Genomic DNA, 26,872 nt, shown 5'->3' on the forward strand with positions numbered 1-26,872 from the left:
GGGAGAGTATTTCCATTGAGAAGAGAGGAGAAAGGCAAACGGGCAAAGGAATGCGGCTAGATTACCTTGGAATTGAAGAGCTGAAAAGTGTCTCAGTTGGGACCAAGAAGAAATTACGAGAAGCAGGTAGAAATTTATGGTGGCTGAAGGCAAAGATTGTGGTGCTTTCCGTGAGAATCAGATCCTTGAAAGAGGCCAACTATGAAAGCATTAATAGAAAGGATGTGAGGCGATTTTGCAATAACATCATTGAGGCTTGCAGGCAAGGTAAATTTGGAGGCAAATCAGCTTTATGGGACTTTCTTCAAGACATTGCAAAGAATGCATTAAGATCCGAAAAGGGTAAAAGATTCACAGAATCAACAAAGACCATTTTTGAAGTCGTGAAGCTATGGGGTGGGCCACGCTTACATGAGTTTTTGAGTGCAAACCTTGGAGGGCCATCCATGTCAACCACTAGGAGACACCGAAGAAAATCAACTTACTTTCAGTCAGGGGAGCATGAATATATCTTTGATGCAATTGGGAAGATATATGTTGAAGCAAAGAGAAAACATGGAATAACATCACGAGTGCCAATTATCATTGTTGAAGATGAGACAACTATCAAGCGGCGCATTAGGTAAGCTTTTTTCAATATCTCTTCCTTTCTTTGATTGTAAATATAAAGTTCTTTGTGCATAAAGCGGGCTGAAATAAAAATCTTTCTCTTTATGTAGATGGAATGCAAAAGATGATGCTTTGATTGGGTTTTGTGGAAGAGAAGGAGAGGATCATCAATGCTCTTCAAATGATGCCATCATCGTTGGAGATGGAGCACAAGGATATGAGACAATAGTAGATGCCTTCCAAAACCACGTGGTGGGACACTATGCAAGGCTCCTCATTGTCAACCCTCTTCATGAGAGTCTTCCAAGATTGGCTCTAGTTGTGCATTGCACATGCAACCGCTTTGATAGTGATTTCATCAGAACCCAATGGATGCTTGTGGAGCGGATGTGGAATGCAAAGTTCAAAGACGTGATAGGTCCAATAATTGGGCATGCATCAGATGGTGACAGTAGACGCGAAAGCTCATGGTTGAAGACTACCTAGGAAAGAGAGATAGGCAATTTTTCATTGATTGGCCTGGATGGAAGTTGAAAGGAAGATTTGTGAGAGCAGATGTGTATGGTTTACATGATCAAGATTTTGTCCATTGTGGAAAGAAGCTTGTGAGTCCTCTTGACAGTCCTACCCGACAGCTTGCAATTGGGCATGTGTGGATTACACTCAATCACGTTACTATGGTCTACAACACTTTCTCTGTTGATCAGCACAGGTTGCGAGATGGGGACATACAACGAAATGATCGTCAAAACTGGGAGGCAGCCCAAAGGATTGTCTCTAGACAAGTGCAAAATGTATGAGGGAAATGCGAAAGAAAGAGAGGAGCATGCAAGGGACCGAGGCATATTTGCAGGTTGTTGCTGACTACATAGACATATTCTTATCACCATATTTAGACTTGGGACAGCGTGTGGTGCTTGCAGCTAAAGTGGTTTTCTTCTTCAAGCTGTGGAGATTATGGCTACATCACCATCCTACATACAACCTAAGGGAAAACTTCATTAGCAAAGAGGCATACATAGACATTCAACTTTCTTGCCATTTTGTTGTTCTACTTATAAAGATGTTTCGGGAGTTCTATCCAAATTTCAAATGTCCTCTACATCTCACAGGATCTGATGCAGGGGAGATCTATTTCAGCAAGATTGGCGGTATGGTTGGGCAGGAAAGAGCGTTTGATTTTGGAGATCTTTTGCATTGTGTTGGTAGTTTGAATCAGGTTGCCATGCATGAGTATAGCTCAAATGGGGTGACTTTTTCAAGGGCCCATAAGAAACAAGAACACATTTGGAAGGACTTGAACAAGCATGAAGGTGTTTTGGAAGCAGATCTTGGGAACTACGAAAGTGTTTCCTGTGATACAAAGATGATAGATGCATTAAAAGAGGGATTGAAGCAAGCACAAACTTTATGTGAGACATTGGGCCTCAAACCTTGCACAAGTGAGGGCCTTAAATGGTGGAAAGAGCCTTGGTTAGATACAGAATCAATGTGGTCAAAGCTAGATACTGAAATGGGCGGGGCAGATGAGCATGATGACTTTGCGGAGCCATGTGGTGATGATAGCCCCATTGGCGACGAGAGCAATGAAGATGACGAGGTCATATCTTTGAGTGAGATTCGACATGAGATCAATGGGCTTCTTGATGAGGCAAGCAATGAAGCTGAGAAGAAGAGTATCTCACCGGTGGTAGAGGTTGATGGCAAATTCATCTTCAAATCTACTTTGGTAAGCCAACTCAATGGAAACTCTACATTGTCAAAGGATAGGTTGACTAGGGTGAAGCAAGGAGTGTATTTCAGCCACAAGGAAAAAGAAGCGTCATCTAGTAATGGCAATTTTTTTGGAATAGGGTCTGATTGCGCAATTTATTTCCATGATGTGACACATGGAGAGGGACAAAAAGGTCAAAGAGAATTGGAAAAGCTACAAATCTGAAGAAGATGGACACACTGCATAGCACTTGGTACCTTGGAAGAGTTCAAAAGATGAGAAAGAAGGTAGGTGGCAGGTATGTGGATTATAAGCGAGGTTTTGACTTGACAGACCGGCCTCAAGGGGTAGAAATTCAGCTTGGTTGGTATCAAAAGGTGAAAGGGCGTCGAACATTTACTTATGACTTGACGGACTTGAACATGGTCGATATAGAGTCAGTTATTGCATTGGCACATTTAACATACAATACAGCAACTGATAAATATGAACTACATCAAAATGACTACAAGCTTTTTAATGATTTTGTAAATACTTCAGGTTAGTTTTTCATGTGATTCACGTAAGTGTTGAAGCATTTAATTGTATTTTTAAGTCATGTTATATCAGATTTTTGCATCATTTTCCTCATTTTCATTTTGATTGTAGGCAACAGGTCATCAAACACATAGGGAGGCAAGAAGCTGATTTGACATGGGTTGAATTTTGGTGGGGCTGAAAGACTTAGCGACTCTGACTTATGTAGACTCATGCTTTTTGTAGCCGTGGTATGCATGACTATGTATGACAACATGTCTAAGCGTATATTCAAGGACAGTTTTTGTGAGAGAAAGTAAGTCTTAGTTATTGCTTTAATTCAAAAGAATAGAGGAACATCTTTAGCTCACGTATACAAAATTTCTCTTTTGATTGCTATCAGATTGTTTTGCAGATCCAATTCATTCCTAAGGCAATCCATTTTGGCAGCAGGCAATGGGACCTACAATAACGGCTAAAGAAAGAATCACAAACACTTATACATATTGTAGATTTTTGTTAAATGTCATGTATATCCCTTCTATAATGTGGGTAGCTTGAGTATAATATACATTTGAGCAGCTCTAGTCAACGACATTATATGAAGTTCAATGATATGCGTGTATGATGAGTAGGTGTTTAATCCAAGAATAGGTTACTAAAAAGCATGTGCATGTCTTTTATTGATTCCTTGTTAGACCAGTTCTTATGTGCATGCATATGTTTTTATTTGTGTTGCAGCTGTTGCCCAATTTTATTTTGACAGGCATGAGAGTTGTTGGTGTTGTCTGCTTCACAATTTGGATGTCAACCATACGTAAAATGTGTCATCTTGATTTTATGTCTGCTACGAAATTCCACACTAGCACGGTGTCACAGAGCAGGATGGTTCAAAGTCGAATGCACTGTGGACTGTGGAGTATGATGATGCTGATAAATCTGTAGTCAAATTGCTTAGCTTCCCATCGACTCCCTACTCGCATTGGGTCTCCTTCCCTGCAGCCATATCCGACTCCTTCGAGCTCCCGTCACTCCCCGACTTCCCGAGCACCTTCCCGGCCCCTTTGGGCACCCTCACCGCATTCACACAGAGGTATTGCTTCATCCCCCACAGGGTTTTACTTCAGTTTTTCAGTCTGCAGGTCTGAGAAAAGAAGGGGCAGCCACCATTGAAGCTTCATTGCTTCATATCTCCAGTTGGGCCTCTTAAGGGGCACTAAGGCTTGACTTGTGGCTTCATTGGCTCCCTATTGAGCCCCCCTTCACCCTCCCTTGTGCCACGTGGGCTGTAGGCCATCAAGGAGCAGCAGCGCAGATTGTGCTAGCCTTACAGGCTGTGACTTGGCTCCATTTGGCTTGGTTAAACACTTGCCAACAACCCCGAGACTTGGCATTGAACATTGAAGCTTTTTGCTTAAGGTTTGGGACTGTGTAAACAGTCTACAAACATGCCAAAAACAGGGCAGCACTTATCTCTTGAAGTCTATGCTTACCGGGATTGATCACTTGATGCATATTGATGCCCGTATGATGTCTACATGTATGGAGATGCTATGTTAATGGTTTGCCATCATTTTGGCCCTGATTTAGGACTGAGAATACTCAGTTTTGAGCAGTGAATCACTGCTGACATACAGTGGGCTGAAGCTATTTTACTCATGTATGCTTATGCCTATGCTATTCGGGTTATGTCTTGGGTACATGCTTTGAGGTATTGACCATCGGGGATTGGAAAAGAGTTCGACATTGCTTCGTACTCATTGGTTGAGCTTTTGAGCTCGTACATATAGCTTTTGTGCCAGTGGGAGTATCTTTGGATGCTTGACAGACATTGAGCAGGCAAGTGTTATTTATCTGGGAGTGTTTCCGCGCTTTGGAGATACTTTGCTGAGCACTTCTAAGTGCTTGCAGGGAGTCATACACTTTATTTCTTGGTTCTATTTGCTGATATGGCTTCATCAGGAGAGAGCTCATCTTTGCTCCACATCCGGTCTGGACGGCAAGAAATTCATCTCTTCTTACCAGACGAAGGGCCTTTTTGAGTTTGTATAAGTGCCAACTGGTGCTCCTTTTGAAATGGCTCTTCAGAACATCGGGGCCAGCAACTGTGATGATGCCTTCTACAGGTATAAAATGCCTAAGCTGATCACTAAGATTGAAGGCAGAGGAAATGGAATCAAGACCAATCTTGTGAACATGATCGATGTTGCAAAGGCCTTGGCTAGGGCTCCAGCCTACACTGCTAAGTACTTTGGATGTGAACTTGGTGCACAGTCAAAATTTGATGAGAAAGCTGGCACTGCTATTGTGAATGGAGCACATGATACAGCAAAACTTGCAGGGCTTTTGGAAAATTTCATTAAGAAATATGTCCAGTGTTATGGATGTGGGAACCCAGAGACAGAGATAGTCATCACAAAAAGTCAGTTTATAACGTTGAAGTGTGCTGCTTGTGGATTGTATCTGATGTTGACATGAGAGACAAGCTGACTACCTTTATCCTGAAGAATCCTCCAAAGCAGAAGAAAAAAAATGACAAGAAAGGGATGAGGAGAGCTGAAAAAGAACGCCTGAAGGAAGGCGAGGCAGTGGATGAGGAGATGAACCGGTTCCACCCTAACTCTAACACATGAATAAAACTCATGGGTTGTGGTGTGCCCATTATCCATTCTTCACACCCACACATTGTTGACTCTCGTCTCCTACTCTCTCGTCAACTCTCCACTCCCGACATCAGTATTCAATTCTTTGTTTCAATAAACTTGCATTCTTACTTTCTAGGAAGACCTTGATAATCTCACTAAGTCTGCAGGCTGGCCTTCTTTCAAGGCATTTAGAAAGGACATGTTCTTAAGGATCTCCCTTGTTTTCTCTTGGAATGCACAAATTCAAAGATAAGGTCAAGGTGAGAATGTGTACAACATGACGGCATCCTTCTAGATGTAGTAGTATATGCAAGTTGACAAAGGCTTATCGATTATTCTTGTGATCACCTTTTTCAATAATTGTAAGGGGCGTGATATCTTTAAATTTAAATTTACTAGAGGGGGGAAAAATTTCTATGAGCTGGAAATTTTAAAAGTACAGGAGGGTTATAATAATATATTGCAAAAGTAATAGGAGGTATGCATAAAATAGGGGAAATCAGGCTACAGAGGGGTTTTAAAATATGCCTTTGAACGCACGTGATACAAACTTTTTTGGAAGGTGGAGGCCCCAGGTGAAAACTTCTTGCTTAGCCTCAATAAGTGGCGGATCCTTATACACAAGATGAGTGGGAAGTGATCCCTTGAAATGTTTTAGCAAACTCACATGAAATGGAGTAGAAGTTCATGGATTCCTACCTGTCAAAGAACACCCTACAAAGACTAAAGGGGAAAAAAAGAAACCAATAAAGTGAGAAAAAACCCATAAAGAGCATGCATAAGGGCTCTATGTAAAGGACGAGAATGTGTCCCAGCCTAGTGTTAAACAAGCGAACCTATCATCAATAGTGCTCCAGGTACACACAACTAACCCCTAGGTAGAACAAGGGTCATGGTCTTTCCACAATCACGCTCACTTGCACGAAATCAGAAATCCCTTAAGAGGAGAAATCCTACTACTATGATGAGGGCTACCTAGGGGATTCTCGAGCCAAGAGATAGGGGGTAATGATTGTTATGCTTTCTATTATATAAGTATAGCCACCTTTAAGCTTTGATGATATAAACTTTTGCACAAAAAAATCCCTTGAGCCCTCAACCATTGGGATGTCTTGAACTCAAGCATCCCTTAAGTATTGGGATGTCAATGGGTTATCTTGAAATATAACAATGTTTGAATATTTGAGCCCTCACAAGCATTCAAAATGATAAGCTCTTATGTGCAGTGTATGCTTCTTAAAAATCTTTTTTAAATTATAAATCAACACATTTGTGCACTTATGAGCTTGCGAGCTTGCATACTTTCTTATGGACTTGTGGAGTTGTGGGCTTACCGGCTTGCAAAAATGTACACTTATGCAGTCATGCGCTTAATGTCTTACACAGCTTACGGAACTGTGGATTTATCAACTTGCTAGCTACTTGACAACTTATTGGCTTGCAAAACTGTATGCTTATTGCATTTTAGACTTGTCGGCTTCTGAGATTTTGGACTCATTGGCTTGCACGCTTGAGGACATGCCAGCTTACAGGGTAATAGGCTTATCAGGTTACAAAGCCTTCTAGGCTTACAACTTATCGACTTGTAGGCTTACTGGCTTAATGTCTTGGCACCGTTATGAGGTTATCGGCTTGCGACCTTACTAGATTACCGACTTCCAAGATTATGGACTTGCCACCTTATGGGTTTATTGGATTGTAGGCTTGTGGGATTATGGCCTCGTAGGCTTGTGGTCTTACAAAAAAAAAGGAACTTGTTTGCTTGGGGGCTTGTGGCATTGTCAACTTGCAGACTTGTGGATTGAAGACTTGTATGCTTACCAGCTTTTACCAACATGTGGGCTTATTGGCTTGCAATGAAATTATGTGCATGTAGGCTTACCAACTTGTAAAATTACAAGCTTGTGGGCTTACTAGCTTCCACAGTTATAAGCTTATTAGCTTCTGGAGGTTCTAACTTGCAAGCTTCCTAATTTATCTGCTTGTGAGGTTAAAAGTATCGATACTAGCCACTTCGGTATATGTGTGTGTATGTGTTAAAATAGGTCTTCCGGTGCATATGTTTACATATGTATATAGCACTCGCCATGCTATCCTTAAATTTGTCAAAATAATAGGGCTAAAAGGCTCGATACATAGAGATTATGCATTCCTTTCCATTTGATAATTTTTAGTTTATATATGTATGTGTGTGTGTGTGTGTGTTAAAATAGGTCTAAAAGGATTGATACCACTTTGGTATATGTGTTAAAATAGGTCTAAAAGGATCGATACCATAGGCCATTTTAGGGTCTTCCGGTAGATATGTTTACATATGTATATAGCACTCGCCATGCCACCCTTAAAGTTGTTAAAATAGGTTTAAAAGGCTCGATACCACTTTGGTCTCATAGGCCATTTTATGGTCTTCTGGCGTATATGTTTACATATGTATATAGCACTCGCCATGCTACCCTTAAAAATTGCCCCATGCCCCAACCTCTAACTAACTAGCGAGAAACTCTCCCTTCTTATATCCAGCAACTATCTGGCCCAGAAGGGAGGGAGACAAGATTACTGGCTTCTCATCCGTTGATCCTATGTTGGCCTGTAGGGAAGGCAAGATTACTGGCTTAAAATTCAAACATAGTGAGCAGCTGGTCAATCAATGTTTTGCTGATGATTCTCTTTTATTTTTAAAAGCTGAGAATAGCAATATGAGAATGGCCTTAAATATTGTTTAGGAGTTTGCTAATGTCTTAGGGTCTAAATGCAATATTCTAAAATCTACGATCATAAGTTTGACACAAGATAATGATTTTGATCTCCAGAGATAGGGATGTGAGGTTGTACAAAAGGGCCACATAGTGAGGTTGCTTGGAGTTCCCTTTGGGGTGGGTCTTACGAATAAACAACTGGTCATGTGGGCCATAAACAGGTTTTTAGAGAAATTAAAGAAGTGGGAAGGTCTGAAAGTACCCTTTCATATCAAAATTGATTTATGCAACTAAGTGTTGAATGCCTATGTTATGTTTCTAAGTGCAGTGCTTAAATATTGGAAGTGTCACTGGAAGGAGATTATTGGTCCTATGAGGGATTTCCTATGGAGAAATGATGTAGGTAAGAAAAGAGTTCCTGCATGGTTGGCTTCTTGGGAGAAATTGGCAGTGCCCAAAAATGAAGGAGGCATTGGTATCATACATCTGCCCATCCATTATGAAGCTAGAAGCAGCTTGATGCTACCTAGGATGCTCTCTCAATCCTCCACTTGGTTTTTGATGATAAGGGAGATGGTGGAACTATGACTAAGGTCTTGGCCAGAGGGAAATGGGGAAACTTAACTTGGATAGACAAATTGTTTTCAGCTACTCCTCTGAAAATTACATGCTCTCATTTCTGTAAAATGCTTTGCAATAGCTGGAAAGAGAATATGAGCCTTTTGGTCTGGGATGATGGAGGGAGAGTATCTGGGAATTCCATGTTGTCACTTGGGTTATGGTGGACTCACAAGTTTGACCCTCCTCTTGCATCATTGGATACTGAGCTGGCTAAGTGCCTTAATAACAAAGGTATTAGACACCTAACTGATTGTTGGGACAGTAATGTTGCTAGATGGAAAGAGTTAAATACATTATTCTTGGAGATTCAGTTAACCAAAAAAGAGAGAGATTTGACGATGGAGGTGTTGGAGCTGCTTGCAGAGTGAGTTCTGTTCCACCACCATAGATATTTCAATCTAGATCAAGGATTGGGCATGGTCTAATGGTGTCAAACTGAAGGATGGAAAAACTAAAGACATTTATGCTCTCATGAGAAAGGGAGATGCTAATGTTATGCACCGTAATAAAATATGGAATGTAAAGTGGAGTGTGGCAAGTTGGAAAAAGAGATGGCATGTGCTATGGAACTCTCAGATGCCTAGAAAGTTTCAGGTTTTTTTGTGGAAGGTTTGTATAAGGGCACTTACTATGGGGTATAAGATGCACAAAAGAAACATACATGGCTAGTGGTGTATGCCCCAGATGCAAGTCTTTCTCTGGAGAGTGGTAAGCATCTGTTTTGCGACTGCCCTTCCCTAAGAAGCACTTGGAGCAAAATGACGATGAGGTGGATACAGAAGGGATTAAATTTACAATTTTTTTGGGAGGATTGGCTTCTTGGGAAATGGGTAATTAATGAGATGAATGCAGTGGACTGGATTTTAACATTATTAGAGCTTGCATCTTATGGGAATTTGGACCAGCAGAAATGAGAGTGTAGAGGACTGCAGGATTCTGAGTTGATGTATAAATGCATTTGCATGTGTTGGTCTTTCTTTAATGTAAATAAAATCTGGTCTTTGGAGTCACGGATGTGCTGATTCAAAACTTACAGAGGAATATCTCATAATGATGCCCCCTTTATATTGGCTGAGCTTCTTGCATACTTGGGGTTACTCCCTAATGTGGACTTGCTAGATTGAGAAGAAAAGGCCCCGCAGATTTGGGCCCAAAACAACACACAGATGGTACCGTAAGGAAAAGCAAGTGGATCACACATTTGTGGCTTTTATTGAGAACCCGGTTGGCACAATACCTACTGTTAAGGTGCGCTACTGAGGCTACGATGGAGGCTTGTTTACTCTGCTGGGATATTAAATTTCTTGGGATCAATCCAGTTTTTTATGTGAAGATGATAGATAGGATTTCCTTCGAAACGAGAGCAAGAAAGGAGTAGAGTAGTGTGGATGTGGGGTATTAGAGGTTGTGAAAAAGTCAGGTGTGGGTGTGATATATGTTGTTGGTGTCTGACTTTCAATAGGTCTTAAAGGATCGATACCACTTTGGTATATGTGTGTGTATGTGTGAAAATAGGCCTAATAGGATCCATAGCGATTTGGTCTCATAGGTCATTTTATGGTCTTCCTGCGCATATGTTTACATATGTATATAGCACTCGCCATGCTACCCTAAAAGTTGTCTAGCGAGCAACTCTCCCTTTCCGGCCCAGAAGGGAGGGAGACACTCATGGCATAAAGTGATTCGAATTGGAGTTTATTTGGCGTGATATATAGTCAGCTCATGCTCTGTAAGCTTGCTTGCTAGGTCATGCTCTGTAAGGTTGCTGCGTTATTACTTGTGTTCTTTTTGGAATTAATAAGAGTCCTCGTCTCCTTTTGTTTCTTCACTGTCTTTCGCTTTTAGGGCACTCTAACTGTACTCTAACATGTACTGCAGAGCTAGCTAGGTTTGTATTCTTCATAAAAAAAAGAGGGCCGGCGATTTTGCAAATTTTGGTGTGTAGTAGCATCTATATCTATAATCATCTAATGGAAGGGTGCACGGGCTAGCATGAAGGTGAGGGCATGATGAGTAGGCTCACATCGACTAAACTCCAGCTGAACTGTTACACGCAACAAAAAGTCAGCATGTGTGATGCACTTAGCGTGGGCAACATCAAGGCGGACTGCTGGGACAAAGATTTTCTCGCACAGAATCACTGATTTCTTGCATTGCCAAGGCAAACCAAGTAGAATTAATTAAGCCTTTCACTCAATTATAAAATAAGAGTCTCTTCCATAGTACAGCAGCAGCAGAGAGCTGACCTTATAATTCATTCACATAGCCATTAAGCAGTGTCTATATAATTGGACACTATAAGCGTCTGCCGCCGCACATTCACTAATTAGACTCAGTAGGCAATTTCTTTGGATTTATGTGTCTTCCTCATTCGAGGGAATAATTAAGCGTGCCTGTCTTCTGAGGCCGTTGCCATATGCTCTTCTTCAAACAGCAGCAACAGCCACACGTATGATCTCTTCAAACAGCAGCAACAGCCACACGTGATGAAGGCATCGAGCTGGGTGATGCGTCAGCGAGCTGTAGCATGGGCGCACAGGAGCTGGAGACTACGTCTGTGGTTGGCAGTGGCACTACAACGTTGTTGCCATGGTGGAAGAGCCTGGCCAGCGAGCTGCGGCCCGTATACATAGGAAGATGATGGCGATCAGTACTCTTCTTACGCGGCCACTGCAGCTGAAGATCACGTGCTGCAGCAGCAGCAGCAGCACCAAGAAAACTGGGCTGTGATGCCCTAATTCCATGTTCACGATGCTCCGCAAGGAAGGGGTGGCGAAGCAGCCGGTGGGCGGTCCATCGGGCTTCGGGGTCCGGCCTCAAGCACTTGAGCACAAAATCTTTGCAGGTAGGGGAGAGAGATAAGGGAAGGCAAGGGGCCTCCCCGTGAACAACCTGCCGCACCAGCGCCTCCACACCACGGCCCCAAGGTGGACATCCGGCCTGCAACATCTCCACCACCGTGCACCCAAAGCTCCACACATCGGAGGCCGGAGAGGGGCCCCTCTTCGGGCCGAGCTCGGGTGCCATGTGGGAGAGGGTGCCCCTGGTGGCGCCTTCCGGCGGCCGTCCACCAACTAAGCTGCCCACCTTGCCCTGCCCTGCACACCTCCTGCTGATGCCAAAATCTGCAAGCTTTACATCTCGCTTCTCAGCAATATCATGCACACCGGTACTCGACGGCCCCAGCAAGACATTAGCGCACTTCACGTCGCCGTGCACGATGCCTTGCGCGTGAAGAAAGTCCAGGCCTTTTAAGATGGCCCTGGCAAAGACCCTTGCCTCCGATTCCAGCAGACAGCCCTGCTCCTGCACCAGCCCTTCTAGGCTCCCGCCCGCCATGTACTCCAAGAACACCCTCTTCACCTCTTGGCCGTCCACGCTGATGCTCTCGCAGCCCAGCCACTTGATGAGGTTAGGGCAGCCGCCTGCTGCATCATCCTGCAAGCTCTGCAGGATGGCCACCTCGTTCTCCACGTCCTCCCTCCGCGCCAAGGTGTCGCAGAGCACCGTCTTCACCGCCAATTGGCGTCCCGAGGTGGAGTCCACAGCCAGGTGCACCGTGCCACACCCACCCTTCCCCAGCAGCCTCACCGTCTCCCATCCGCCAACAACCACAGAGGAGGAGTTCACCATCGCGACGACGACAAGGTTCGACGACAATCAAGAAACAAAACCCTCCCGGGTTTTATATGCATTTTAGGCCGCGTGAAAAGCAGTCCGCGTGCAGCCTACGTGGCAATTCTCTTTCAGCATACGTGGACTCCGTTCATAGGCTCCGGAGTTTTTAAAAGCAGGCCACGCCATCCTTCTTTTTTTTTTTTTCAATAAAGGCATTTTTATTATTGAAGAAAAACGAGACAAGTTACAAAAGTCGGGCTGGAATCACATAGCCAATTTCAGGCCGAGATTTCTCACTATCCTAGGCAATCAGCAAAGAGCAATGATCCTCTGGGTCTCTATCCTAGAATCTACAGGTATTGGAGCTTCAGCACATAGCTTAGATCCACGTTTACAAGATATTCTCTCTTCTCTTGAAGCTGAAGAATCTTGACCTTATCTGATACATTCTTTGGAGTGCTTCCAATAGGGCCTACCAGTTTTGAAATTTTGGCCTCAATGTCAGTGATCTTCCTCAAGTAGAACCTCTCCCCTGCAATAATAAGGAGACTTTTGAGGGAGCAGGTATTGCGGGTATCCCCGTTGTGTAGGGCCGCTAGTCTTTCAATCCAGAAGAACCAGAGGATCTCTGTTCTTAATACTGTCCATAGTTCAGTAGAGCAGCCTATGGTTTCCCCAATGAGCAGATGCTTCCAGGATAAGCAAGTTTTCCCCCAACTGGCCACATACTCATTGAGTTTCTTTACCATTGGTTCTATGTTAGGGCACAGTAGAAAAATGTGAACATCATCTTCTTCTTTGAGGCATCTGGCACATGATCCATTTCCCTTGCCAAAGACTAGAGCTTTTTTCTGTGTCCAAATGGCCCTGTACATGATAAGCCAAGCAAGACAAGCTTTCTTAGGTTCCACATGTATGCCCCAAAGTGATTTGAAGAGGAAATACCACTGGCTCCTATCTTTGAGGATATTCCATCTTTGATTTAGAATACAATGGATTGGAGGGGTATTCCACCTGGGAGGAATAGGCCAGATGCTTGTTTGGTTAATCCACTGGAAAGCCTTCAGCTTAGGGGGGTCTTCAATTGTCATTAGCCACCAGTCTTCTCGATGCCATAGCATCAGCCTATTGCCAATAATGTCCAGTTGAGAATCTGAAAGGTTGTACTTAGCAATGAGATCAGCCCTTGATAGCCAGGTTTTCTTATCCCAGTCCCAAAGGTTACTCCATGTCTTAATGCCACCTAAATGAAGCTTCAGTGCCTCTTCCACATCTTGAGTATCAACTTGAGGCAAGTCAAGAGCAGGCCACCAGATGGAATCGATGGGGTGGATGCCCAATGTGTCCTTGTAGTCTGGGGATGGCATCAGCTGGGCTTTTACTTTAAACCAAGCCTTCCATAGAGAGATCAATAGCTCTGATCCTTTAGGGGTTATCTGATATTTGCTTCCCAAAATGGTTAGAAAAGGGAGCTGTTTCCATCTGTAATGACCTTTAAGAGCAAACAGATGGTTTTTCCTATTAAGAAGCCAAGCCCAATTCTCATCCGGGGACATTAAGCCTCTCAGAATCCATTTGGCTGCCATTCTGTCAGCCATATTTTCAATGTCCAAGATACCCAGCCCTCCAAGCTCAGTGGGAAGGCAGCAGAATTCCCATTTCACTTTGGCCACTTTCTTCACCCACGGGTCTCCTCCCCAGAGAAAGTTCCTACAACAGGAGATGAAGCTTTTCAAATCTTGTTCAGGAGGTCTCCAACAGCTCAGGAAGTAGATAATTGTGGGGATAATAAAATGGTTCAGCACCATCTTCCTCCCTGCCATGTTAAGCTGCCTATTCTGCCATTTTTTTAACTTGATCTCTATTTTTTGCATGATCCATTGCCATTTTTTCTTAAGGGAAACTCTGAACCCCATGGGTATACCTAAGATCCTAACTATTTCCCCATCCTGGATGACCTTGCAACCCTCTAGAAGCAGCCAGTTAGGCGGGGGCTGTATGCTAGTTCTGATACCAGTCTTGTTATGGTTGATAACTGAACCTGAGGCCTTGCAATAGGTTTGCAGACAATCCCAGAAGGCCCCTATATTGCTCTCCTCATTATCAACAAGTGCATTGGTGTCATCCGCAAACATTTCAGTGCAAACCTGCTTACTATTGCCAAGCAGAATTCCTTTCATCTCTCCTTTGTTGATTCTGTCTTGGACAAGCCAATTAAGTCCATCCGCAGCTATGGCATAAAGGAGGGGGGCCAAAGGAAAACCTTGTCTGATTGATTCTGTCTTGGACAAGCCAATTAAGTCCATCCGCAGCTATGGCATAAAGGAGGGGGGCCAAAGGAAAACCTTGTCTGATTGATCTAGTCAGATGAAAAGCTTGAGTGAGGTCCCCATTGACGCATACCCGAGCAGTTGCATTACCAAGCAGTGTCTTTACCATACTGCAGAACCTTGAGCCACAGCCCATGTGTTTCAATGCATCTATCATATATCCCCAGCTCAGTCTGTCATAAGCTTTGTCAAAGTCAATTTTGAAGAAGATGTAATCTTGTTCTGATTCTTCAGCGAATTCCATAGCTTCCCAGAGCGTAATGATAGTGTCTAGGATATATCTACCCTTGATAAATCCTTTCTGTTCCTTACAAATCCAATCATTCATGTGATCTTTCAGCCTTAGAGCCAACACTTTGGCAAAAATTTTATATGCACAGTTTAGGAGCGTAATTGGTCTCCAATTGGAGATAACATCCTTATCATCCTTCTTATGTATCAGCTTAATGATGCCTGCATTGATGGTTCGGGGGAGGGCTTCAAAGAGAAGGGCTTCTTTCCAAATTTCTGACAGAGGCTCTATCAAAGTGTTTTTGAAGGTTTTGAAAAATTCCGCTGGAAGACCATCATTTCCAGGGGATTTTTTGTCTTTAAACATGTCAATAGCCCTGGATATCTCTTCTTTTGTGATTGGTTGGTCAAGCCACTGAGCTTGTTGTTCTGGCACTGTTTTAATTCTACACTGCTCTATGAGCTTAGTTGAGGCAGTTTGCTGCGCTTGATTTGTCGTAGATTCGGAAAAGAGACTTTGGAAGTGTTGGGCAATCCAAGCTTTATTCTCCTCATTGGAGCGCAATTGGATGCCTGAACTGTCTTTCAAAAGGGGAATGGTCTCTGCTCCATGTTTCACTTTTAGCATTTGAAACATTTCTTTGGATGGTCTGTCAGCTTTACCAGCCCACCACTCTCTGAAAAACAAGGCACTGTCCTCTAGTTCTTTGTCTTCTATTTTATGGAGGTGGGCTCTAGTGTCCCTCAGGGCAGTCTGAGCAGAGACATCACCAAGGTTGACCCTGTTCTCAAGTTTTTCAATCTCTTCTAGACACTCTTTTTTCTTCTTCTCTCTTTCTTTTTGACTCCTTTCCTGGCACAAATGAGCAAGGATTGTGTGGACTTCACTGCCAGAGACCATGCCTTAGCGGGGGTCAATCCTAAGCTAAAGAAATGATCCCATATTCTCTTCACTTCTGCTTGTACCATGGGGAGTTTAAAGAGGGAAGGGTCCGTATGGAACCACTTGCAGCACTTTTTCTCATCCACTTTCTCCAGAGACGCTAGAATGGGATAGTGATCTGACAGGCAAGTGTCAAAAATGGCTTTGCATTCCATAGTAACAAACATTTTGCACACTTCCTGACTGACATAGCATCTATCAATTCTAGCCTTCCTTAAAAGATCACCTGTCCCATAGTTTTGCCAAGTAAATTGTCCTGGTAGTCCTATGTCAACTAGGTTGAGCTGTTCTTTGCATTTGCTCCAAGCAAGTTTTTCCGCACCTGAGATAAGCTTCCCCAGTTTATTGAATCTATCTTCCTCTAGTTCTACCATATTCAGATCTCCTATCAAAATGACAGGTTCATCATACTCCTGCATGACTGAATTCCAGATACGAGCTCTTTGAGTCTGCGGGCAGTTTGCATACATGCCTATCAGAACAAAATCCTCAAGTTCAAACGCCACCCACTGGTCAAGAGGGTCGACTTGGATATCCCTGATCTGATTCTCCCATCTAGGGTGCAACCCACAAGCTACCCCTCCAGAGCCTTGAGGGTGAGCGGTATAAATCCATATGAGATTTTTATCTATTGCATTCAGTCTTTGGATGAGATTATCTCCACTGACTTTAATCTCCGTCAGCACTACAGCATCGACATCACCATGTTGTTTCAACCATGCCTTAACTTTTTTCCCTTTATTAGGGTCTGTAAGACCTTTGACATTCAAAGACAATATCTTCATGGAGGAGGGGCTTGGTTTTGTTTCCTCTGTCTTCTATTCTTATTTGCATCTTTGGGGGAACCCTCCATTTGTACATGGTTTCTTTTGAGATCTATGGATATGTCCATGGCATTGTCTGAGGTAGAGGTTTGTCTTTGTTGCTGCTCCTTCGTTTTCTCTTGCATGGAGTCATCCTCTTCTTGATTTTGGGTATCTTCCAGTTTAGCCATCTCAGAGGCCAAACGGTCCAGATTGAGCTGATTAACTGGAGTTGAATCAATAAATTCCTCATCTGAGTCTGAAAGATCAGGTTTGTCCAGAAGGGAATAGAAGTTAGCTTTGGGATTTGATGAGTTGTTCTTCTTCTGTTTGAAGGTCTTTCGTTTAGGGGGTGGAATAAATCCATCGTTCTTACCCTTCCCTATCTGGGAGTCGCTACCGGAAGGGTTTTCAAAGGTGGACAGGTTACCAGTTGAAGTAGAGGCTGCGTTAGCTTGCACATCCTCCATAGCTGAGTCCTTTTGTAACGCAAATCCGAGGTTGGACTGTTTTCCCTTTTGAACTACATTTCTTTGTGGAGCATTGCCCTTAGATGGAGCTTTTGAGGGACATTCTTTGATGACATGCCCTTTCATTCCACAATGGAAGCATGCATTCGGGAGATGCTTATAAAGAACTTTTTGCTCTATGCTGAATTCTCCACAGTTGATAGAGATGGACTCCTTTAAGGGCTTGTCCAGGTCTATCTCAACCAGCACTTGAGGGTGCCAGGATGGGTTGATAAATGACTTCGGTCTGTGACCAAGAACCCTTCCAAGGGAGCCTGCAATTTTGTCAGTCCATGGGTACATGTGGTAAGGCAGATCCGGGAGCTCAATCCAGACCGGGCAAGTGCAGAGCTTAGGCCCACTTGCTGAGAACTCTTTTGTCCACCTGAAAAAGCAAAAGGGTGCGTTCCTGTACATCCATTGGCCTGCTCCCAAAATTTTGAGAGCCATTGATCTATTTTTGAATAGGAAAAGGCAGTACCCTTTAGGTAGGATTTGGACAGCTTCAATTTCTATGTCCAATGGCCTCCATGTATCTTCCATCCATTTTTTAAGGTAGTCCACCGGAGGTCTAGGGCCGAATAGTAAGCCAATAAGACATCTTCCTGAGTAGTCCGCTTCCACATCCCGAAGTAGATCTAGAGGGAGATCAACTTTTACAGTAGTGGAACCTACGTTGGTGAGGTGATTGGTATCTTGTTCCATGATATCCTCAGGTAGTATTTGAGTTTCCTTGTGAACATTTGCTTCTCCTATCTGACTGTTGAGGACGTGTATTTGGCGATGGGCTTCCTCTAGCTGGAGTCTCAGTTCCACTTCAGTGACATTCGTCCATGGCCCTTTATCTTTGGAGCTGAGCGGGGGCCACGACCCTATTGGTTTCCTTAAATATTCTCCAGATGAGAAGGCTTGGACCAGCCCTGCTACTGAGCCTTCCATGTCTCTGAGAGTCAGAGTGGGTCTCGGCCCCGTCTGATCCTTGATCAATGACATATGGGACTCCTTATCCACTTCCACCCCGAGCTAGACCCAAATGAAAGAAACATGCAATAAAAGCAGACACAGCAAAGGAAAGGGAAAACAGCAGTTTGCAAAAACCTCGTTCTTTGCTGCACACGTCTTGATTGCTGCACAGCGGTCGTACAAAAGGAGAAATGTCCAGCAAGAGCTTGACCGCTTCCTTCACAGCGTGCCACTCCTTTGAGAAGCCTTTGAGCTCAGCGTTCGATCCAGTCTTCCTAAGCAAGGAGAGCATATGCAGAGTTTGGCCAGTTTGCTGCCTTCTTCGCCCAGCGCTCATTCCATAGTCTTTCCCGGTGAAAGCAAACCAAGAGCTGCGATCGCTGGTTGCAGCGCAGAAGATCGCTGGCCAGGTACTTCAAAGACGAGGTCTTTCTCTCTCTCTATGGTTCATTTATTTTCACCACACAGCCTTTATTTACTCATTTACTCAATATTGATTCCGTAGTGCCAAGCTTTGGTTTATGCCATCTTTTTTTAAATGCTCTAAGGATAACTAGATCATCCTCTCCACCGTGATCGTCGTTCCTTATAACGTGTGTGACCATCTCTCTTTATCCTATGTGAGCTCTCACCTACATTACTGTGTCGCAATGTGCAAAACAAAGCTTTGTTGGATATATATATATATATATATATATATATATATATATATATATAAGGTCATCTGTCATATATGATATCATCCGTCACACTCCTCTCATATAGATTACTTCATCTAGCTTTTAACCATTTACACAGCCTTTACTTACTTCATTATATCCCCATCGTGGCTTGTTCCCATTGATTTGGTGTGCTACATGTGAGTGCCAAGCTTTGGTTTATTTCAACTAGGTCCTTATTATCTTCTTCTTTTTCCAATGCTCTAAGGATAACTAGTTCATCCTCTCACCTTGATTGCCATTCTTTCTTATAACGTGTGTGACAATCTCTCTTTATCCTATGTGAGCTCTAACCTACATTAATGTGTCGCAATGTGCAAAAAGAAAATGAGGGTAGAGCGTATTCACCATACATCTTAAGTTTTTTTTTTAATCTATAAATTTTATATTTGAGGGCTTCATTATTTAGCATATTCCACCCACGATTAACAGAGCACACATCTTGATTAAACACATTAATCTAGTAAATGATTTAAATATAAGGTGCATCCAAATAAAATATCTCGAAATAAACTAATGGGTGTTCCCGTTATTTTCAACAAACCTGTAATTAAGGGAAAATTCAAACCCAATCAAGAGGGAATGTTATGAGAATGTATTTTAAGCCTTCTTAAAAATATTATTCTACCCTCTTAGATAATTCGTGGATGCTTGGATTATCTTTGCATCATGTCGAATCATGTAAGCATAAAGCTTTGTGTATATGCATAGGGCTTTTGGATAAGCTTTCCATTCAAATAAGTTCACACCTCTGACTACGAGCTCATTTTGTAGATATAGTCTATGTTTTCTTAAGTGACATTTCTTATTAATGATCCACGCACATGTTCATGTGTCGGTATAATTGGCAGAGCCTATAATCATTATCCCCTAGATCTCTCGTTGGCTCGAGAATCCCCGAGGTAGCCCTCATCTTAGTACTATGCTTCCTCGGCTTAAGGGATTGCTGATTTCGTACAAATGAGGGTTATTGTGGAAAGACCCTTGTCCTTGTTCTACTATTAGCCGACGTGTGTACCTGGGGCACGATTGACGATCGGTTCTCTAGTTGGGGAGATGTTCTCGCCTTTTACATAGAGCCCTTATGCATGCTCTTTGTGGGTTTTTTCTCACTCTATTGGTTTCTTGTTTTCCTTTCTTTGGTCTTTGTAGGGTGTTCTTTGACAGGTAAGAATCCATTAACTTCTACTCCATTTCATGTGAGTTTGCTAAAACCTTTCAAGGGATCGCTTCTCACTCATCTTGTGTATGAGGATCCACCTCTTATCGAGGCTAAGCAAGAAGTTTTGAATCCAAATATTATCATTGCCCACAGATTACATTGACTCGTAATGTAAATCAATATATCAAATATTTGGTGACTTTTTAAAATCATCCTCATGCAGAGGCAAGATGGGTGCCTCCCTGAGATCCTGATCTTCTCAACAAACCTGCAATTAAGGATGATTTCAAACCCAATCAAGAGGGAATGTTATGAGAATGTATTTTAAGCCCTCTTAAAAATATTATTCTACCGTCTTAGATAATTTGTGGATGCTTGGATTATCTTTGCATCATGTCGAACGATGTTAATATCATGGGTGATTCCATTATAAATATTAATACTTTTGGTGTACATTGACATATGTTTGGGGGCTCCAATGTTTATGAATTTGGTCTCTATATACTGAAGGGTGAATCCTGGGTTACTTATTCCAAGAAAATATGTGATTCTTGGGTTTGTACGGAAGGGTGATTCCTAGGTTACTTACAGAGCATGAGTTGACTAATATCACACCAAATAAACTTCAATTCGAATCAATTTATGCCATGCATGTCTCGCTCCCTTCCGGGCCGGACAGTTGCTCGATATAAGAAGTTAGAGTTGCTCACTACTTAGTTAGGCTAGGGCCTGGGATGATTTTTAAGGGTAGCATGGTGAGTGCTCTATACATATGTAAACATATGCGTGAGAAGACCATAAAATGGCCTATGAGACCAAAGTTGTATCGATCCTTTTAGACCTATTTCAACAACTTTAAGGGTAGCATGGCGAGTGCTATATACATATGTAAACATATGCACTAGAAGACCATAAACTGGCATGTGGTATGGATCCTTTTAGACCTATTTTAACACATACACACACATATACCAACTAAGAGCTCATTCAAATAAGCTTTCCATTCAAATAAGTTCACACCTCAAACTAAGAGCTCATTTTGTAGATATAGTCTATGTCTTCTTAAAGTGACAATTCTTATTAATGATGCCACAGACATGTTCATGTGCTGGTAAAAGAGTAATTGGCAAAACCTATAATCATTATCCCCTATCTCTCCTTGGACAGAGAATCCCCTAGGTAGCCCTCATCTTAGTCGTATGCCTGCTCAGCTTAAGGGATTGGTGACACTACAAGGGATCGGGCTTATACCTGCGCTCCTAGCTGTTAAAAATGACTTGTGAAAAAAAGTAGCGGGCCCGTGTATCAACGCGTGTATAATCGCAGCCAGAGACATGTTCAGATGAGCTCACATCAATCGGAATGTCCGATGAGTAGTGCTCACGTCCACCCTCTGCACTGGCGACGACAGGTGGATCATCAGTAGCTTGTGCCTGTTCAAGTAATGTATAGTATATAAGTATATATGTATGTAATTCAATAAACCAAAATCATTCGTTTAGAGTTTTCAAGTACTTGTCGACCGTATGGTCTCATGGCCATCTCAAACTGCGCGTCCGTGTAATACATCTCTCGGCTCTGAAGATGGCCCATGTGTCAGGCCCGGGGCCTCCACCTTCCAAAAAAGTTTGTATCACGTGCGTTCAAAGGCATATTTTAAAACCCCTCTGTAGCCTGATTTCCCCTATTTTATGCATACCTCCTATTACTTTTGCAATATATTATTATAACCCTCCTATACTTTTAAAATTTCCAGCTCATAGAAATTTTTCCCCCCTCTAGTAAATTTAAATTTAAAGATATCACGCCCCTTACAATTATTGAAAAAGGTGATCACAAGAATAATCGATAAGCCTTTGTCAACTTGCATATACTACTACATCTAGAAGGATGCCGTCATGTTGTACACATTCTCACCTTGACCTTATCTTTGAATTTGTGCATTCCAAGAGAAAACAAGGGAGATCCTTAAGAACATGTCCTTTCTAAATGCCTTGAAAGAAGGCCAGCATGCAGACTTAGTGAGATTATCAAGGTCTTCCTAGAAAGTAAGAATGCAAGTTTATTGAAACAAAGAATTGAATACTGATGTCGGGAGTGGAGAGTTGACGAGAGAGTAGGAGACGAGAGTCAACAATGTGTGGGTGTGAAGAATGGATAATGGGCACACCACAACCCATGAGTTTTATTCATGTGTTAGAGTTAGGGTGGAACCAGTTCATCTCCTCATCCACTGCCTCGCCTTCCTTCAGGCGTTCTTTTTCAGCTCTCCTCATCCCTTTCTTGTCATTTTTTTTCTTCTGCTTTGGAGGATTCTTCAGGATAAAGGTAGTCAGCTTGTCTCTCATGTCAACATCAGATACAAATCCATAAGTAGCACACTTCAACGTTATAAACTGACTTTTTGTGATGACTATCTCTGTCTCTGGTTTCCCACATCCATAACACTGGACATATTTCTTAATGAAATTTTCCAAAAGCCCTGCAAGTTTTGCTGTATCATGTGCTCCATTCACAATAGCAGTGCCAGCTTTCTCATCAAATTTTGACTGTGCACCAAGCCAAAGTACTTAGTAGTGTAGGCTGGAGCCCTAGCCAAGGCCTTTGCAACATCGATCATGTTCACAAGATTGGTCTTGATTCCATTTCCTCTGCCTTCAATCTTAGTGATCAGCTTAGGCATTTTATACCTGTAGAAGGCATCATCATGGTTGGTGGCCCCGATGTTTTGAAGAGCCATTTCAAAAGGAGCACTGGCACTTATACAAACTCAAAAAGGCCCTTCGTCTAGTAAGAAGAGATGAATTTCTTGCCGTCCAGACCGGATGTGGAGCAAAGATGAGCTCTCTCCTGATGAAGCCATATTAGCAAATAGAACCAAGAAATAAAGTGTATGACTCCCTGCAAGCACTTAGAAGTGCTCAGCAAAGTATCTCCAAAGTGCGGAAACACTCCCAGATAAATAACACTTACCTGCTCAATGTCTGTCAAGCATCCAAAGATGCTCCCACTGGCACAAAAGCTGTATGTACGAGCTCAAAAGCTCAACCAATGAGTAAGAAGCAATGTCGAACTCTTTTCCAATCCCCGATGGTCAATACCTCAAAGCATGTACCCAAGACATAACCCGAATAGCATAGGCATAAGCATACATGAGTAAAATAGCTTCAGCCCACTGTATGTCAGCAGTGATTCACTACTCAAAACTGAGTGTTATCAGTCCTAAATCAGGGCCAAAATGATGGCAAACCATTAACATAGCATCTCCATACATGTAGACATCATACGGGCATCAATATGCATCAAGTGATCAATCCCGGTAAGCATAGACTTCAAGAGATAAGTGCTGCCCTGTTTTTGGCCTATTTGTAGACTGTTTACACAGTCCCAAACCTTAAGCAAAAAGCTTCAATGTTCAATGCCAAGTCCCCGGTTTGTTGGCAAGTGTTTAACCAAGCCAAATGGAACCAAGTCACAGCCTATAAGGCTGGCGCAATCTGCGCTGCTGCTCCTTGATGGCCTACAGCCCACGTGGCACAAGGGAGGGTGAAGGGGGGCTCAATAAGGATCCAATGAACCCACAAGTCAAGCCTTAGTGCCCCTTAAGAGGCCCAACTGGAGATATGAAGCAATGAAGCTTCAATGGTGGCTGCCCCTTCTTTTCTCAAACCTGCAGACTGAAAAACTGAAGTAAAACCCTATGGGGGATGAAGCAATACCTCTGTGTGAATGCCGTGAGGGTGCCCAAAGGGGCCGGGAAGGTGCTCGGGAAGCCGGGGAGTGACGGGAGCTCGAAGGAGTCGGATATGGCTGCAGGGAAGGAGACCCAATGCGAGTAGGGAGTCGATGGGAAGCTAAGCAATTTGACTACAGATTTATCAGCATCATCATACTCCACAGTCCACAATGCATTCGACTTTGAACCATCCTGCTCTGTGACACCGTGCTAGTGTGGAAGTTCATAGCAGACATACAATCAAGATGACACATTTTACGTATGGTTGACATCCAAATTGTGAAGCAGACAACACCGACAACTCTCATGCCTGTCAAAATAAAATTGGGCAACAGCTGCAACACAAATAAAAACATATGCATGCACATAAGAACTGGTCTAACAAGGAATCAATAAAAGACATGCACATGCTTTTTAGTAACCTATTCTTGGATTAAACACCTACTCATCATACACGCATATCATTGAACTTCATATAATGTCGTTGACTAGAGCTGCTCAAATGTATATTATACTCAAGCTACCCACATTATAGAAGGGATATACATGACATTTAACAAAAATCTACAATATGTATAAGTGTTTGTGATTCTTTCTTTAGCCGTTATTGTAGGTCCCATTGCCTACTGCCAAAATGGATTGCCTTAGGAATGAATTGGATCTGCAAAACAATCTGATAGCAATCAAAAGAGAAATTTTGTATACGTGAGCTAAAGATGTTCCTCTATTCTTTTGAATTAAAGCAATAACTAAGACTTACTTTCTCTCACAAAACTGTCCTTGAATATACGCTTAGACATGTTGTCATACATAGTCATGCATACCACGGCTACAAAAAGCATGAGTCTACATAAGTCAGAGTCGCTAAGTCTTTCAGCCCGCACCCAAAAAACTTCAGCCCCACCAAAATTCAACCCATGTCAAATCAGCTTCTTGCCTCCCTATGTGTTTGATGACCTGTTGCCTACAATCAAAATGAAAATGAGGAAAATGATGCAAAAATCTGATATAACATGACTTAAAAATACAATTAAATGCTTCAACACTTACGTGAATCACATGAAAAACTAACCTGAAGTATTTACAAAATCATTAAAAAGCTTGTAGTCATTTTGATGTAGTTCATATTTATCAGTTGCTGTATTGTATGTAAAATGTGCCAATGCAATAACTGACTCTATATCGACCATGTTCAAGTCCGTCAAGTCATAAGTAAATGTTCGACGCCCTTTCACCTTTTGATACCAACCAAGCTGAATTTCTACCCCTTGAGGCCGGTCCGTCAAGTCAAAACCTCGCTTATAATCCACATACCTGCCACCTACCTTCTTTCTCATCTTTTAAACTCTTCCAAGGTACCAAGTGCTATGAAGTGTGTCCATCTTCTTCAGATTTGTAGCTTTTCCAATTCTCTTTGACCTTTTTTGTCCCTCTCCATGTGTCACATCATGGAAATAAATTGCGCAATCAGACCCTATTCCAAAAAAATTGCCATTACTAGATGACGCTTCTTTTTCCTTGTGGCTGAAATACACTCCTTGCTTCACCCTAGTCAACCTATCCTTTGACAATGTAGAGTTTCCATTGAGTTGGCTTACCAAAGTAGATTTGAAGATGAATTTGCCATCAACCTCTACCACCGGTGAGATACTCTTCTTCTCAGCTTCATTGCTTGCCTCATCAAGAAGCCCATCGATCTCATGTCGAATCTCACTCAAAGATATGACCTCGTCATCTTCATTGCTCTCGTCGCCAATGGGGCTATCATCACCACATGGCTCCGCAAAGTCATCATGCTCATCTGCCCCGCCCATTTCAGTATCTAGCTTTGACCACATTGATTCTGTATCTAACCAAGGCTCTTTCCACCATTTAAGACCCTCACTTGTGCAAGGTTTGAGGCCCAATGTCTCACATAAAGTTTGTGCTTGCTTCAATCCCTCTTTTAATGCATCTATCATCTTTGTATCACAGGAAACACTTTCGTAGTTCCCAAGATCTGCTTCCAAAACACCTTCATGCTTGTTCAAGTCCTTCCAAATGTGTTCTTGTTTCTTATGGGCCCTTGAAAAAGTCACCCCATTTGAGCTCTACTCATGCATGGCAACCTGATTCAAACTACCAACACAATGCAAAAGATCTCCAAAATCAAACGCTCTTTCCTGCCCAACCATACCGCCAATCTTGCTGAAATAGATCTCCGCTGCATCAGATCTTGTGAGATATAGAGGACATTTGAAATTTGGATAGAACTCCTGAAACATCTTTATAAGTAGAACAACAAAATGGCAAGAAAGTTGAATGTCTATGTATGCCTCTTTGCTAATGAAGTTTTCCCTTAGGTTGTATGTAGGATGGTGATGTAGCCATAATCTCCACAGCTTGAAGAAGAAGACCACTTAAGCTGCAAGCACCACACGCTGTCCCAAGTCTAAATATGGTGATAAGAATATGTCTATGTAGTCAGCAACAACCTGCAAATATGCCTCAGTCCCTTGCATGCTCCTCTCTTTCTTTCGCATTTCCCTCATACATTTTGCACTTGTCTAGAGACAATCCTTTGGGCTGCCCCCCAGTTTTGACGATCATTTCGTTGTATGTCCCCATCTCGCAACCTGTGCTGATCAACAGAGAAAGTGTTGTAGACCATAGCAACGTGATTGAGTGTAATCCACACACGCCCTCTTTGGTGTCTCCTAGTGGTTGACATGGATGGCCCTCCAAGGTTTGCACTCAAAAACTCATGTAAGCATGGCCCACCCCATAGCTTCATGACTTCAAAAATGGTCTTTGTTGATTCTGTGAATCTTTGACCCTTTTCGGATCTTAATGCATTCTTTGCAATGTCTTGAAGAAAGTCCCATAAAGCTGATTTGCCTCCAAATTTACCTTGCCTGCAAGCCTCAATGATGTTATTGCAAAATCGCCTCACATCCTTTCTATTAATGCTTTCATAGTTGGCCTCTTTCAAGGATCTGATTCTCACGGAAAGCACCACAATCTTTGCCTTCAGCCACCATAAATTTCTACCTGCTTCTCGTAATTTCTTCTTGGTCC

The 26,872-nt window shown here is 42.6% G+C and overlaps 1 protein-coding gene and 2 pseudogenes across 1 annotated transcript; 1 reads left to right on the forward strand and 2 right to left on the reverse strand.

Annotated features, from left to right (window-relative positions):
- The first annotated feature begins 4,915 nt into the window (after positions 1–4,915).
- On the forward strand, positions 4,916–5,472 carry LOC147638868 (putative eukaryotic translation initiation factor 5-2; annotated as a pseudogene).
- Positions 5,473–11,261: 5,789 nt separating this feature from the next.
- On the reverse strand, positions 11,262–12,434 carry LOC147638869 (mitogen-activated protein kinase kinase kinase ANP1-like). The gene has a single exon (XM_086784069.1). It carries the CDS (start codon positions 12,432–12,434, stop codon positions 11,262–11,264), a length of 1,173 nt encoding a protein of 390 aa, XP_086640195.1.
- Positions 12,435–22,268: 9,834 nt separating this feature from the next.
- LOC147638870 (putative eukaryotic translation initiation factor 5-2) lies at positions 22,269–22,819 on the reverse strand (annotated as a pseudogene).
- Between the last annotated feature and the right edge of the window lie 4,053 nt (positions 22,820–26,872).

This window comes from Cibotium barometz, chromosome 4, assembly GCF_041138505.1.
Source record: "Cibotium barometz isolate CiBa-2024 chromosome 4, ASM4113850v1, whole genome shotgun sequence".
In the NCBI taxonomy this organism is placed as follows: domain Eukaryota; kingdom Viridiplantae; phylum Streptophyta; class Polypodiopsida; order Cyatheales; family Cibotiaceae; genus Cibotium; species Cibotium barometz.

Excerpts from the sequence above, each read along its gene's own strand:
- LOC147638869 (XM_086784069.1), bottom strand. The coding sequence starts at position 12,434 with ATGGTGAACTCCTCCTCTGTGGTTGTTGGCGGATGGGAGACGGTGAGG.